Source organism: Microtus oregoni, unplaced genomic scaffold (assembly GCF_018167655.1).
Source record: "Microtus oregoni isolate MIOR12 unplaced genomic scaffold, Mior012 000023F_ref0000262, whole genome shotgun sequence".
NCBI classification, from domain to species: Eukaryota; Metazoa; Chordata; class Mammalia; order Rodentia; family Cricetidae; genus Microtus; species Microtus oregoni.
In genome coordinates, this window is record NW_024543082.1 from 3,878,960 (window position 1) to 3,895,873 (window position 16,914).

The 16,914-nt window shown below is 45.7% G+C and overlaps 1 protein-coding gene across 13 annotated transcripts in view; it reads right to left on the minus strand.

The window, feature by feature from the left end:
* Positions 1-16,914, minus strand: part of LOC121461681 (kalirin) — a 463,010-nt gene that overhangs the window by 248,783 nt on the left and 197,313 nt on the right. For all 13 annotated transcript variants that reach the window (XM_041672803.1, XM_041672804.1, XM_041672802.1 and 10 more), the window contains exons 4-5: positions 9,274-9,466; positions 5,658-6,170 (exon numbers count right to left, since the gene is read on the minus strand). In XM_041672803.1, coding sequence (XP_041528737.1) covers positions 5,658-6,170; positions 9,274-9,466 — 706 coding nt within the window. The remainder of the gene's footprint in view (positions 1-5,657; positions 6,171-9,273; positions 9,467-16,914) is intronic.

Consider the following 16,914-nt stretch of genomic DNA (forward strand, 5'->3'; position numbering starts at 1 on the left):
TTCTGTATTGACATGGCATAATTAAGTATGAATGGAATTTCACAATGTGAGAATAAATATACAACCAAGTATATGAAAGCCAGGCTCATGTGAGAGATGGAGGAGGTCTTGTCTTATTTTGGTCACTTCCAAAGTACATGTTTATATAGGAAACAAATAGAACATGCTAGGCAAAGCAGTAATCTGGTTTCAAAGCTCTGAAGCCCCACTAGGTCACCGTACCGTGATCACTGTTTGAAAATTCTCCAGAATAAAAAAAAAAAAAAGAAATATCCACTTTCTCAGAATAGCAGTGGGCGGGCATTAAATGGCTGACTGGAGAGACATCAGGACAGCAGGTCTATTCAGGAGTGAGTGACCATGGTTTCCCAATCACTTAATCATTTTATCAGGGACTCTTCTGAACAAGTTCCCTTCCTGTAAAGATAGGAGGAGAAGAATCTCCCTCAGTCCGGAAGGCAGGTGGTGAAATGACGTCAGGATGTTTTTTCTGATGCTTCCTGTAGGCATCGACTTCTAAGTGGGTATCATGAGTAACAATCTCTGACATTACACAAGACTGAGCCTTCTTACCATGTGTGGGAGGTGTGCTTTTGTTTTAAGATTCCTTCCAGGCCTAACAAGTTAAATGTTACCCAAGGCTCTCAGGACACAGCAGCGCCTACGGAAGAACCGCCTCTGGAAAGTGTTCACCCTTTCCTCTTCCGTAGGCATTGAGTCTGGTGACTGACTTTTGGTTCCACACAGTCCACCCCTTCTCTTTGGTAACAGGCTATGGTTATATGGCATAGATTTTCCTCACATGGGGAACCACTGCAGCCAGGGGCAGATGTAACTAGAAACGAAGCTGTATGGAGAACAACTATCTGCCCCAGGCTAATCTGTGCGAGCAACTGGGCCTATGTTCTGTGAACACAGTGCTGTATGGGCCCATTAGTTACAGACCAGAGGGCTCTGGGCCGAGGCAGAAGTGGTTCATCTTCCATCATCATGGGCTAGTTAAATCATCTCTGGATTACCCAGCACTCCCAGCTTCCTTATTAAGGCCTCTCCATCACTCCAGAGTGCAGAGTGCAGATGATCTCTCTTTCCTGGGAACTCCCAAACACAGCAGCTATGCCTAGGGCAATTCAGGCCACAGCAGACATTAAGGAAGAGTGAAGGGAGAAGGGGAGCATTCAGAGGGTGAGAATGCCCATGACTTTGATCACAGTGGTGGCTTCAAGGTGTCTCCTCATATCTATGTCTCATCAGATTGTCTACCTTAAACATGTGCCTTTTTTACATCAATTAACCCTCAAATCTGCTTTGACACATAAAGAAACAGGTATCTGTCTTTTTGTTACTGTTGTTGGATAGTGAGCTACTCTGGGTTAGAAATTTTAGCCTTCATATTTATCCAAGCTCATCTGTACAAAGAAGGACAGCTTCTTTATGCTCACAATAATACAAACGGGAAGCCTGCTCTATGACATTTGTAGGATAGAGCCCCCCTCCTGACTGGGAGAAATCGTGGCTCTGTCCCTACCATCTCCAAGACCTGTATAAAACAGGGCTTTCACAGGGGTCAGGAAAGGTGGTAGGAGACAACTTCATTCTCCAAGGACAGTGGGTAAGTGGGGATTCACCAACCTATTATTCATGCCTGGAAGGCAAGTGGTCACCTTGCAGGGCCAGAGGAGACACTCTTTGCCCACTTCTGTTATAAAAATAGGAGCAGAGTGGTCAGTGAACTTAACTGACTGCCAAGAGCTTCCCAGATCTGGAGACACTCCACCGACCACCCCCGCTGCCTGAAAGGAGGCTGAGATGTGGCTCATACAGGAACTATTTCCTCAAGCCCTTGTTTAGATGTGGATGTGCACACAGCCCCACTCCAAAGCATCACCCTCCTGACCCTGTCCGAAAGCACCAAATAAGTCAAAGGCTGAGGCACAACTTTAAAGGACTGCTTTTCTCCCTGGCTCCACACACAACGCATTTTCTGTGGCAGCTGGGTCAAGCTTGAGCGGCAGTCTCAACACTGACTCAATGTCAAAATATTCCCAGCATCCCTCTCCTTAGCTCTGTTTTGTTTTTAATAATTTAATTCTGTCCTTCCCTGAATATCCCTACATACACACAGAAATGTACATTCATACACATGCACAAACACACTTCTTTTTCATTTTAAAATGCTGCATATTATGTGTATGTGTTTTTTCTGCATGTGTATGTATGTACATTATGTGTGTGCAGTGTCCACAGAGGTCAGAAGAGGGTGCTGGATCCCCTGGGACTGGAATGACAGGCAACTGTTCATTACCATGAGGGTGCTGGGAATCTTCTGAAAGAACGCCCAGTGCTCTTAACCATCGATCCATCTCTCCAGCCTCACTTTTTCTCTTTCAAGGTATAAGTACACCACGGAAGACAGGTTCTAAACTGAGTTCATGGGCTTAAATCCATAAACGGTGATAATATACTTACATGGGGGCACCATCATTTTCAATAATGTCTAGCTGAAATACAGCATTCCTCTCCATTATGAACACAGACAACCAACTATCCAGACTTAGCTAAAGCAGTATTTTTAATACCAGCAGCAACACAAACATTTCCACATAATAACAGTGTTGCTGTCCTGAAATACCATTCATGTTTATTACCGTTTCCAAGTCATCGTAGCCATTAAACTTCAAGTCGATCTTACATTTGTCACGTTAATAAAGAGGTACATATTTTTGAAAAGCTAATACTGTATTTTATTTGTTTTATAAACCTATGTATATTTTTGTCTGTACTTACAAATATTATTGTGAGAAGTCTGTATGTCTTACGAGACAAAAGGTCCATATCTCCAGAAGGGGAAGGGTTAAAGAACAAGCATTAGATGGTGTGATTTGGGGAACTAAAGAGATGCTCAGTGTCTAAGCGCACTTGCCATACAAGTGCCGACCCCAGCTCAGGATCCATAGCCATGCAACAATCCAGATGTGGCTAGATACATGCCTGTAACCTGAGAGCTATAAGGAGCAGGGACAGGAGGATCCTTTGCACTTCTTGGCTACCAGTCTAGCTTCAGGTTCAGTTAGAAATCCTATCTCAAAGGAAAAGAGAAAGACAATAGAGCAAGACACTTGATGTTTCCTCTGGCCTTTGTGTGTATGAACAGGTGTGCATGACCACACACAGGCAAGTGTACCTGCACATAGCTCTACACAACACACACATGTACATTCATTCACACACACAAGAAAGTGGAACTGGAGACTTTATTCAGAATATCCACACATTAGCCAAGTGACCTATGGACAAACAGGTGGTTGGTATTCAGTGTTAGCATGAGGTGAGTCCTGGGAATAGAGAGGCAGGCAAAAGGGTTCCCAGAGAAGAGCTTGAGGAAGCTGTGAAGGCTAACTAAAATAATGACCCTGTTTAGCCAGCAGTATGATCTTGGGCAAGCCACTCCGGGTTGCTACCCAGGAATACTGATGCACTGTGCAATTCTTGGGAGATGAATTGAGAGGCTCTGTGAGGGACAGCCACCCCTGGCTAGTTGAATGGAATGCAGTTAACTCTAGAAGAGCGGCCTTCCCACCTGGGAACTTCAGCAGCCAAGAGATGCTCTTTTGTCTTCGAAGCAGACATTACTGGTGTTCTATGCAGGCTTTTCATAGCTTTGAGCTACAGGGACATCCTGAAGGGATCTAAAATCTAAAACATAGCTAGGCGGATATGAGCCCTTGTCTTTGCCTGTCTCTGGTTCATTGGCATAACCTTTCCCAGGACAGGCTTCAGAATGGAATTCCTGCCCTAGACCATAGATCTCAAGTGAAACTGGAAGTATTTCAGATCTTCCAGCACTTAAAGTATCGGCTCTGGTTTTCCCAAGAGCTGGTTCCTGACCTGGCCTGTGGTATAAGGGCTTCTGTGATCTAAGCAAGTCAGGCAGGGTCAGACCCAGGCTGCCACATCACTGGGCACAGAGGTCTGAAGGAGGTCAGGAAACTTTGCATGGCTCACCATTCAGGATCACAAGTTTACTGTAGAAATGGATATGAATTCTTTCAAAACTACATGGATTGATTTTCTAGTGATCACAAAAAATCAGAAAATTTACCTGCCCATCAACATTAAAACCATTCATAAGTCTGGAATTTATAAATTAAATGTATCCATCTATGGTAATTTTTTTCTACATATATAATTTAGGATTGTTATGTACAAAGTTTTAGATCTTGATTTTATTTCTTCAAAATACCTAAGATACTTTCAATCTTGGTTCTGTGTGTGTGTGTGTGTGTGTGTGTGTGTGTGTGTGTTCATGTGTAAGCATGTGTGTGCATAAGCAGGTGTGCATTCTCATATGTGTGTGGGGTGCATTTATGTCTAGGCCATAGTGGTCAACCTTAAGTGTTGTCCCTAAAGAACTGTCCATTTTGTTTATTGAGATGTGATCTCTCACTGGGACCTGAAGCTTGCCTGTTAGGCTAGGCTGGATGGATCACTCATATCCAAGGACTTATCTGTTTCCTCCTCCCCAGGGTTGGGATTGTGAGCATGTACCACCATGCTTGGCCTTTTAGGTGAGTTCTGGAAATCAAACTCAAGTTCTCCAACTTGGAAGGTAAGTACTTCATCAGCTGAGCTACTTCCTCAGACCATGATCTGAGCTCTTAAACACCCCTGTGTCAGATACTGTAAAATTCACAGGTTCCTGAACACGCCACAGTATTTCAGAGAGCAACGCCATGCACTTAAATGACAGTCACACCTAGAAACCAATAGGAGGGAGGGAGCCAGTTTCCCTCTTCTTCAAGGGCACCTAGGAGCGGGACCCTTCTTTCTCCACGTTAGTTTACCAGAGAAGGTGCTTTCATGTTCTCGGCAGAGACTCTAGGTGTCTCTTATTCTGTTTTCTTTCTCACAGCTTACTTTTCCATGACAAGAAGAAAGCTTTGAACATGTACTGCTGGGAAAACGGTATCTTATCTGAAAACGGGCTTCAAAAAGAAGTGGTATGGCCAGGAGAGTCTGGAACTCGGAAACAAAAGACTAGATTCATAGGTCAGCGTTGCCAAGAACAAAGAGCTTCGGCTGTCTTGTGCCAAGACAGATACCACCACCTGCCTCACAGGGGTTGAAGGGATGTCCAGATAAAACAGAATTCATACTTCAAATTTCCTAGGAAGGAAAGTCCATGAAGGGACAATAATGGTTGCTAATAGTGCTGCTGTTTTGGCTGCTAGCAGCTCAATTCCCTCGCTCATCATAGGCACAGAGGGCAGTGTCTAACTGCATTGATCCAAGCATGAACTCTGCAACCAGATTGCACTCCCACGCTTAGCTAGTTCCACCGGAAAATGGAACAATGGTAGTCCACTTACCTCTCAGGACTCCGAGGAAGGCTAACACAAGTTAATCTATATAGATAGCCAAAAGAACAGAGCCTAGCATATACTAAAAACAATGTAAAAATAAACATTAATAATAAGTGGTCAATGGCCAAATATGAGATTGAAATAATTTAAGCTCTCTGAAACCAATGGGCATCTTTTAAAAAGGATTTCAGCCAAATTTCTCCAAGCAAAGATTTGGACTAATAACCCTAACAGTTTCCCAATAAAGTTATGCCCCACAACCCTCAGCTCAGGCTTGGCCCACTCCTTTCCTACCTTCTCTGCATCCTGCTCGAATAGCCGCAGTTGGAAGCACTGATCTAGCTTGAGCTTTCGCACATGCCACATCTGGTGCAGGTGTTGCCGGGTGGAATGCAGCTTGTCGAGGAGGCTGGTGATCTTGGGGACAAGGCTCTGGAAGTCAGCACTCCCTGGGATGCAGTTGCGCCCTGAGAAGCCATCACTGCAGCGGATGCACTGGAGCAGCCGCTGCCCCTCCCGGTCCAGCTCCTCCACAGGGGCCTTCAGCACCTTTTTCTTAAGTTGTGTGTGCTCATCGATAAGCCTCCGGGAACCCTCCACATCCACAGGGAACTCCTTCCGCGCCAGCATCTCCTGCAGGTCCTCGAGGCGTGAGAGCAGGTGTACCGCACTGTTGAAGAACTCCTCCAAGGAGAGGCGCAACTCAATCCATTCCTCATGGTTGTAATCCAGGGAACCATCAAACTCCTCTGTCAGCTGGGAGGGGTCCACCAGCTTCGTGAGGCCCTCCACAGACACCATGCTTGTCTGGGAAGGAAAAGGAGACACAGTGATGTGGGTCAGTGGGGGAAGACAGCAGGGCAGAAATAAATGGAAGTCCATGCAATTCGAACCACAGCCTGCCTACAAGAGGGTACGAGGGAGTCCATAGGGCCCACAGGTCAGGAGCCACAAATCAGCCAGGATCGCAGGTTGAACAGATTGCTGGTTGCTTCAACAAACCTCTGCACGTGACCACAGTCATAGCCAAGGAAAGACTGCCCTTCTCCACAACCTGAGTTCATCACAGCTGGCCTTCAGAGTCTACAAACAAAAACTGGATGAAAAACTAACCCAGCCTCTGCCATGGAGATAGGGGCTGATTTTCTCTGACAACCTGAAGCCTGCGGGCCAGGGCATCATCATCGGTGGGTTTAGCAATGTGATCAGTTGCTGGGCTGCGAGGATTTCAGAGACTGTCTCAGTGGCCAAACTGGAACAAGCTCATCTCCCTGGTTCTTCCAGCTCTACAGCACATTGAAAAGAACTGGGGATAGGTAACAGTTGGGCTTTTCATTCAAAATGGAGACTACTGTGTCCAGGAACAGTGTCTCCAGCAAGCAGCCACCCTACTGTCCAGTAAACACCTTTCCCTTCCTGCAGAGCTTTGGGCTTCTCCCCTCTCTGATTAGGCTCTCCCTTACTAATGTCATGATTTAGGACAAGCTATCTAAGTTTTCAGGGACCCAGTCTCCTTCCTTGTAGAGCAGAGCCAAATCAGGTTGAACCTGATTAAATGTGTCCATGTGTGTCAGGTTCAGAGGAGACCAGGTGCCCCACCCACACTTACTGTGGTCAGAAATGAAGGTCAGTGAGTATCTAACATATTAGCCAGCAAGAGCTGCCCGTCCCTGTATCTCATGGCTCTCTGAGTATCTCCCCCCCCCCCCCAAACTGAGACATGAGATGGAGCTTCATGGAAAGGAGGGCTGACCTAGAGCAGAGACTCTCATTCTTGACTGTTCACCACATCCCTTAGGGCAGTGGTTCTCAACCTTCCTAATGCTGAGACACTTTAATACAGTTCTTCATGTTATGGTGACCTCTGACCATAAAATAATTTTTGTTGCTACTTCATAACTATAATTTTGTTGCTGTTATGAATTGTAATGTTAAACGTCTGTGTTTTCTGATGGTCTTAGGCGACCCCTGTGAAAGGGTCATTTGGCTCCCAGGTTGAGGATCATTGCTTTAGGGAGTTTGAGGAAACAAGCCCATAGAGATCCTGATGTCATTCTACCAGAACTCAGCAGTGGGTGATTTTAAATGTCCTCAGGTGATTCTAAAATGCAGCCAGTGGCAAGGAACTCTGTAGGTCTTGGTTACTCCAAAACATGGCATTTGGACCATCAACATCCATGCCACTGGAGAGCCTGTTAGATGGCGTAGGCCCATCACAGGCTAGAGGCAGATTCCATGTTTTCCAGATTCCCAGGGGGTTTGTGGGCATTAACGCTGAGACTCCTCACTCTGGAACACATTGACTTCCCAGCTTGGCCATGCTCACCACATCTAGGAAGTTAACACTCGGGAGCTGTTGGCGGCTCACTGGACACCTGCTGCAGGCCGAGCCCCCGCCCTCCTTCCCATCTCGTGGACTGCCTCGGTCTGAGCAGGGACTCCACCTGCTGTGGCTAAGACCACTAATGCTCCTAATTGCTTTGCTGAGGGAAAGCTACCACCCATCTGCCTTCTGCATCTCTGGCTTAGGAGACAGAGACAATTTTGTTCGGCTTGGGGTGAAGAGGGTCATGGAGCGGGCAGGACATAGAAGCAAATGTTTCCAGAGTTCTTAGAAACCCCCTTTTCAGGTTCTCCCCCTTTTAAATGCACAGGAGTCACCAGCACTGTACAAACAAGCCAAAAAGGTTGAAAGTGTTTTCTGCGGGACTTGGAGCTTTAGGTAGGGCTCTGGGAGACTGTGTGTGATGTTTAATGGTTTTTGTACCAAGACAATTTTCTTGGGCTATTAATAGAGAAAACGTCCTCAGTCAAAAGGTCAGGCTGTTTGTACTCAAATTGCAGCCAACTTGGGCCACCACCCCAAAACATATGCACTCCTAGTCCTCGGGGACAGCACTCTAAAACGGAAACTGAAAATTAAATGCAGTTCTGTCTTTAAAACAATCTCTCTCTCTCTCTCTCTCTCTCTCTCTCCCCTCAAATTTGGCTAGACCAAGAAATGTTGAAACCTCTGATTTAATCTTATGTGTCGTCATCATGAAGTCTCAAGAACTTATATGCACTCTAGAGAATTTAGTTTAAAAACAACATGTTTTCATGGACATGAAAGTTGCTTCTCATCTCAAAAAAGGATAAAAAACCATGAACAAAATAAAGCCCATCTTCTAGTCGCCTTAAATAAGGCACTGCACACAATTCCACTTCTCAGGCTCCTCCTCACAGAAATTAAAACCATTCAAGATCACACTGCCAATACTGTTCTACGACATGCCTTCTAAAAATTATATGTCATGAACATTTTGTAATATTTTCTAAATATGATTTTAATAGCTTTATACGATTCCTATATCAGTGTCACCAAAATTAATGGCTTGTTAGTAAAAAGATCAGTAAATGCATGTACATGTTAATATATTATATCTGTATAAGTATATATAATAAACATATTATATTAGACACATATAATATATACATATATACAATATATATTCTCTTAGAAAAATGAACTATAATGAAAATCTTCATTGGCATTTTGTTTGCAATTTTAATTTGCTTTAATCTTTTTGTTTTGTTTTATAAGAATAGTTTTCCAGAAGAATTACTAGATCAACAGATACATTCTTAAAAAGTTTTGATACAGTTGCCATGTTGTTGTCAGAAATATTGATGCCATGTACACTCCCATCAACAGTATATAGGATTGTATAATGATGTTGTGCATTTGGGATCATTTCTTGAGCCTCTTATTCATACCAGAAATGTAACTGGTAAGGCCAAGATGGCCAAGGAATCTGCAAGTCTTTGCCCCTGACATCTTGGCCATCATAGGGTAGACAGGGAAGGAAAGGGAGGAATATACTGACTGCACAGAGGAGCAGAAGGGAGGGAGACAAGGGGTCTGTCTCACCTCAAAGATGAACTTGGAGCTGCCGAAGTTGGTCTTTTGTTTCTGCCAGAAGTTATCGGGCTTGATGATGAGGGCCACATGGATCTCTGCGGGAAAGGCTTCTTGCAGGGTTTTGAGGAGGGGCTTGATGAGGTCCCACTTGGAGCCCCGCATGTCGATGATGACTGTGAAGCCACGTTTGCAAACGTCCTCACTATGGAGAGATCAGAGTTCAGATATGGTCACTTTGGGCGGCAGAGACTCTGAAGGACACAGGCAAAAAGTAGTGGGAGGCTTGCATCTTCCTGACCTGGATCACCCCCGCCCCCAATTCTTGTCATTCGTCTAGCCAACTGAAAGGGTACTGCGTCCCAAGCCCTCCCTACACTCACTGCACAGGACCAAGGGCTCAAACAACCCACTTCCTCCCACACTTTGCCAACACCTACTCTTCTTTTTGAGTCAATTGCACTTGGGAAGTTTATCATGTGGGCTCTCAGATTGCACCTAAATTTTCTTTTAGCTTTGGTTTTCGAGGAGGAATCACATTTCCTCATCTGGATTAAAGCTCCCTGAAGACAGGGACTCTACTGCGCCTTAGAGATTAGGAGTCTGCTTCATGCTCACCGCGACAGGCGGTACACTTTACCACCTGATATAAATCAAGCCAGAGCATCTTTCCAATGCGTGCCTCCAGGCCAACTCTGCCAAACAGTTAACTATAGCATGTAAGGAACTAGTAGCATGTGTTTGCCTGCATGTATTTAAGACGAATCACAGGTAGTTGAAAATGTGTGCCAGCTTTGAAATAAAGGGCTGCTGAGTCACGCTGAGCACTGGAGGGCAGAGAGGGTGGGGCTGACTTGTGGGGATCCCATGCAGTGTCTCAGGCTCCACTTGATGGGGGTCACAGTTCAGTTGTTGGGATGGGGCAGTAACTCTTGAAATCCAGACCAACTGGGGTGAGAGTGAGCATATTGAAACCCAAAACTATAGGCAAATCAAAGGAACCAAGATGCTGCTATATAACTTATAAAATGCTTAAATACCCAAACCTCAATTATAATTCTTCAAAATTGAACAAAAAAAATCAGTGATATCTTAGTTAGGGGTTCTTCCTTTTATTTTTGGTTTATCTTACCCATTCACTTTTTAAAACGCCATTTCTCTATATACGGTATAATATTTCCGGGGGGGGGGTGTTCTTTCACCTATTCTCCCCACCCCAGGTAGTACTTGTGTAAACTGTTGTGTGTGTTACACTTCTTCGCATCACACTTGCTTATACGTGCTAGTTGTAAGGCCACCATTGCAAGGCTGAGGCCACAAGAGGAGACAAAAAAACTTTTCCAGGATTCATTGTTCAATGTCAATCAGTAACTGTCTCAGCTCATGGAACTTTGTGTATCCCCACACATACCAGCTTGCTCAGGTCTCCCACTTAGATGGGTATTCCCCGAAGAGCCCCGAAGGAAGGAGCTCTCTCCCCAACCTTGCATACCCATGGAAAGGAGTTAGTACCTCCTCTTCTTGTCACTTAATAAATCCTCCCATGGCCAAGGTTTGATAGTTTCTGTGAAAACAGCCTAATCTCCCAAGGTACTCTGTATGTCTGCCATGCACAGCTTGGGGGAGGGGGACAATTTAAAAAAAAACATCTTGTGCTTATTCTGGATCAGGAACCATGGACATTTACTATACATTATTTCATTTTATCCTCACAATAACTTTATAAACTAGATATGGTCATCTCTGTGCAGAGAAGATAAACATGAAGTACATTTGCATAAGGCCCTGGCAAGTCCCTAGTGAGGAGACAACCAGACTCTCTGAGACCACAAGCTCTTATGGTCTGTCCCCTCCCCAATCTACTCTCACTCTCTTACAAGTTTCTCCTGGGAATCACACTCTCAAGCCATTTGCTTCCAAATCTCTTCTCTCACAAAGATGCAGTCTGACATTTTTTTTTTATATCCCAGGTAATGTTAATATAACTGATGCGTTTCACACATTTGTGACATTCTGAAGACAATGTGATATATGGCTCAACACTGCAAGAAAACCTGGGGTGGAAATATAGATCTGGGAGCTGCCCAGTGCCCGTTTGCTGAGCAGTACTACTATGAGTGGACATGTGTTCACATGTGCAGAAGCAGGTCGGATCATCCAGTGACAGACAAGGGTGAAAAGAGCCGTCTTCTGAGGCCCAGATGCAATAGACAGGAATGTCAATGCTTACGAGAAGACAGCAAAAAAGTAGAAGCCCAATAACAAGACAGAGGTGAGTGAGAACCAGGAGGGTATGAGGTTACAGTGTTCAATGCTGCATCGCTCACAGGTACACACAGGAACAGCAAATGCTGCATCGCTCAGAGGTACACACAGGAACAGCAAATGCTGCATCGCTCAGAGGTACACACAGGAACAGCAAATGCTGCAGCACTGCAGAGGTACACACAGGAGCACCAAATGCTGCAGCACTGCAGAGGTACACACAGCAGCACCAAATGCTGCAGCACTGCAGAGGTACACACAGGAGCACCAAATGCTGCAGCACCACAGAGGTACACACAGGAGCACCAAATGCTGCATCATTGCAGAGGTACACACAGCAGCACCAAATGCTGCATTGCTTCAGGGGTATACACAGGAACACCAAATGCTGCATCATTGCAGAGGTACACACAGGAGCACCAAATGCTGCAGCACTGCAGGGGTACACACAGGAGCACCAAATGCTGCAGCACTGCAGAGGTACACACAGGAGCACCAAATGCTGCAGCACAGCAGAGGTACACACAGGAGCACCAAATGCTGCAGCACTGCAGGGGTACACACAGGAGCACCAAATGCTGCATCGTTGCAGAGGTACACACAGGAGCACCAAATGCTGCAGCACAGCAGAAGAGCAGAATCACTGGGGTTGGTGTCTGGGAAGCCACAGTCCAGGACCATTATTTTGAGGACTGGGGCAAAACTCATGTTGGAGCAGTGACACAGTTATCCTAGATGGTGCCTGGGATGTTTAGAAGAAATAGCAAAGTCAGATAAAGCTGCCTAGGGCATTTGAAACCCCAGGGCCACACCACTTTTGGAAGCTGCCAGGGTCCACACACTCCCCAGCCTGATCCCTTCCACAGGTGCCCATTGCCAACCTCTTCTCCCCCCACAGGGTGTACTCACTGGGGCCTTTTCTCCAGTCTAGTTTATGCAGTGTGGTCACTAACAGGCCCACCTGCCCCTTAGGCAGTTTACCTTTAAAAGAGGTTTATGGGTCCAAGTGAAGCTTTTGGAGTTAGAATTCTGTATTGTGCACTGTGCGGATAGAGTTAGAAAGAAGCAGAACTGGGAGCAGCAGGCTTTCACATGCATTCTAAAGGGGAAAAGGGGGTGGTTCTCCCCACTTCCCACCCTCCATGAAAGCTCTCTGCTTGCTTCCCAGCTGCAGCTTGGGGTCCCTGGAATCTTGGGGGATGTCTGGCAAGCTTCCCAACATGTCTGATAAATCACAGTTCCTTCAGACTGAGCCATGGACTGCTCACAGACTCTCCGGGCCTCTCCAGCCCAGAAGTCTTAAATGTATATACTGAGTGACCGGATGATTGATCACCCGCTTCTAGCACTCGATTCTAGACCATTTACTCTTTTGTTCATTAAATGTCACTGGAGCTGTCTTCACTTGGTGAGTGTGTGCTATCTCAAAAAGGCATTTTTACTGCTTTACACCATTGCTTCTCTGACGTTACGGCCTTTCATTTCTACCCAGGATGTTCATTTGAAAATGCTAACTTGGGGGACTGTCCAAATATTCTGAGGAAAGTTGTTCTGGGATGAGGTCCAGGAGTCTCTTTCAGGACTGTGGTAGTTTGAATAGGTATGGCTCCCATAGACTGATGTGTCTGAATGCTTGGTCCATAGGGAGTGGCACTATTAGGAGGTGTGGTCTTGTTGGAGTGGGTGTGGTCTTGTTGGAGTAGGCGTGGTCTTATTGGAGTGGGTGTGGGCTTGTTGGAATGGGTGTGGTCTTGTTGGAGTAGGCGTGGTCTTTTGGAGTAGGTGTGGTCTTGTTGGAGAAAATATGTCACTGCAGGGGCAGGCTTTGAGATCTCATTTGCTCAAGCTATACCCAGGGTGTGGCACAGTCTCCTGCTAACTGCAAATCAAGATGTAGAACTCTCAGCTCCATCTCCAGCACCATGCTTCCTGCCATGATGATAATGGACTAAACCTATGAAACTATACGCCATTCCCAATTAAATATTTTCCTTTGTAAGAGTTGCCATGGTCATGGTGTCTCTTCACAGCAATAGGACAATAACTAACTAGGACAATAACCAATGATATTGTTTCTCTTGGGTGTGGTATGTGAGAGTTTAATGATAGATTCACTTTGCCTAAATCAGATACTAGGATGTACATTAAAAGCCACATGTACCACACAACCACATCAGACAGAGCAACAGTGACACACAGTCAGAACATCTGTCATGGGAACCTATAATCGCGCTCTCTCCGTACTTCCCTATTCTCGCTTACTGGCGAATAAAGCCCATTGTCACCAGCACAGGCTTGGGAGAATTCCTGACCTTATGAAATTCCTCTGGTTCTGTAGACTGGGGATGCTGCCACTTGGTCTAAGGAGCTTCCCTCAAGGGCTGGGCACAACCTTTACCAGGTACCACTGACTGAGCTCAGACACTGCTGAAGTAGCTCATTCCCCCTCTACTGATCTACATGACCATGGAATCATGGTAGTGTGTCTGTTCCCCATAAATCTGTCCTGGTAGCTTCATCTCAATTACTAGACCAAGTCCTGGCTGTCTCTCCAGGGATCTCTTAGGTCTCATCCACATCTGGTGCCCCTAGAGCCATCTCTTGACCAGATGCACTGTTAGGATGGTTCCAGGTCTGAAGGATCCAGGAGAGGAGTGCTTAGCTGGTGGGTAGATGAGGAGTGAATGAACAGAACTGTGACAGCGGCCCTTCTATTCTTAGTGGCCTCTTCTGCTTAGCGAAGACTCCAGCTGCGAAGGCCACAGCTGAAGCCAGTCCTCACAAGCGGTTCTGCCAGTGCTTTGTCTCTGCAGGAGACTTGACTCCTGATCTTCAGCCCACTCCTATTCATTCATTCACTTACATGACTCATCTGTCAGCACTAGTTTCGTGAGTTAAAATACTCCTTAGCCTGGGGAGTGAAGACTAGGTGTCTCAAGCCACCATTGACTTGGTAATTGGACAGCAACGCTGAGTACCCATCAGTGGCAACCCTATGTTATGGCATCACACTGGGTACAGTCTGATTTTAGGAAGCCAGGTAACACTTCCTCCTCTCTCACTTCCTAACCATTGAGCCCGGCACTCCATCCCACCTGTCTCACCAGATTCTCTCCTGGCCACTTTAGTGAACCACTCTGGATCTGACTCACAATCATGTGACCAAAGACTAGATCTTAATACTACCTTTTCTTCTTCCCAGATCTCCCGCGTCACAGTGGTCATTGCCCCATAAAACAGACACCATGTTACTCCTGCATCTCCCAACTGTCTTTAGTTTCTGTCTGCAGTACAATTGCCCCTCATCCCTCTATCAACCCCACCTCTGCCAAGAGAACTTCTAATCGCATTTCAGACTCAATTGACAAGACTCTCCTCCAGACAGTTCTCTCATAGGATGCACCCCTCCTCCTCATCTCTACTTGTCGGGGGATCTTCTAAATTCACATTTACCTGGCAAGGCACCATCACCTGAGTAACAATGGGCAGGCTCTGAGGGGTCAGTATATATGTCCCTATATGTGTCTTCAAAGGGAAGACTTAGGGATGGGGTGGGGTGCAGTAAAGTGCACAAGCATGAGGACCTGAGTTTGATCCCCCAGAATCCACTTAAAAAGTGAAGTGTGATGACATGTGCTTGTAATCCCAGTTTAGAAAAGTGGGAAACAGACGGATCCCCGAGGGTCAGCCAGCCTATCCTACTTGGCAACCTTCAGGCCAATGAGAGAGTCTATCTCAAAAAAACAGAGTGGGCAACTGAGGAATGCCACCCGAGGGTGGACTCTGGCTTATACACACACACACACACACAACTTGTAAATATACGAGTGCATATATATGTATGTGCACATGTACACATACAATGAAAAAAGCAAAAAATTAAAAGGAGGACCTCATTATGAAGGTGTTCATAATAAACACATTGTCACCTAAATATACATACTATGCATTAATTTATTCACCTAATAAGTACTTATTGAGCACTGATTTTGTAGCTGGCCTAATTCTAGGGATTTGGAACATAAATATGGGCAAAGACAGAATTATGAATGTTATATTCTAGAAGGAGTGATTGACACAAGACTGTAGCTAAAGAGAACACATAATACTTAAGACCTCAGACACTCAGGGCAAGTTGCTTGGAGAGCAGAGACCTAGACACTGAGAAGTACTAGCTAAGGGAAGACCAAGAAAAGAACTCAGGAAGAGAGAACAGCCCATGCAAAATCCTTGGGGCAGAATGGGTGCTGCTGCTCTGCCACCAAGCAGGAGACAGGAAGAGTGGAGTCTAGTAAGAGAGCAGGGGACCAGTAGCCACACTGGACTGGAGAGCTACATTGTGAAGATAAAACCTCAGGCTGGAGAGACATCAAGAAGACTCCCAAACACTGCAATATGAAGCAACTGGTTTGATAAAAGTGAGAATTCATATGTTAATAAAAAGCTAACTTTCACAGATTATCTGAGATTCTGTATATAGTAAGTACTTCATATATAAACATAATTTATCCTTCGCATGAAACTCAGTTGAAGGCAATAATACCCCCATGGTATGGCTAAGAAATCATGGATGTTTGGTGTAACCTATGGACTACAAAAGCTCCAACACAGGAGTCAGGGCCACCCTGATCTCTCTCCACTGTGCCACCACAAGGCCATCATCAGTTGGCTTTCACTCTGTTCTGGTCTGACTATTTTTGTCCCAGCCACTATGCCACCTGAGATTCACCTTGTTCCCATGGATGTCTGGGATTCTCACTGTAAAGAGCTACTGCAATAAATAAAACACAAATACATCCTGGCAATGGCTGAGGGCACAGAGATCAGCAGCAAACTCCCCTCCAGCTGACCAGCAGAGGAGGCAGGGCTGAGCTCCTGTGCATACATCACCAGGGCTGCTTTGTTGCAGTGATGTGTGTGTGTGTGTGTGTGCGCGCGCGTGCGTGTGTGCATGCATGGAACACGTACATGTAAGTGTATGTGAGCATGTGAGTGTGTGTGTGTGTGTGTGTAAATACTAGTGTGGAGCACAGGAAAGACCAGTGTGTTTTGATTGAGGTGGAACAGAGCTGACCTGTAAGTCAGATCTATTCATCAAGTTGTCAGGGGATGGTATCGAATTCACAGGCTAGCCTGATCATTGAGGGATGGGTTCAGAGAGGAAGGACAATTCACATTCAGGACTCCCTGTGCAATGCCACCACACTGCTGTGGTATTACAGCTGCGAACAAGAATGCCACCTGCAGATTAGGTACAGAGGAATCTGGAGAGATGTTACTACGGCTCCTGGTTGGACTTCTGTACTTGGAGACATCACCATGAGCAGAGAGCAGAGAAAGGAGGGGAATGGTAGCCTCAAACAAACCATTCACTTTCCAATCTCCTGG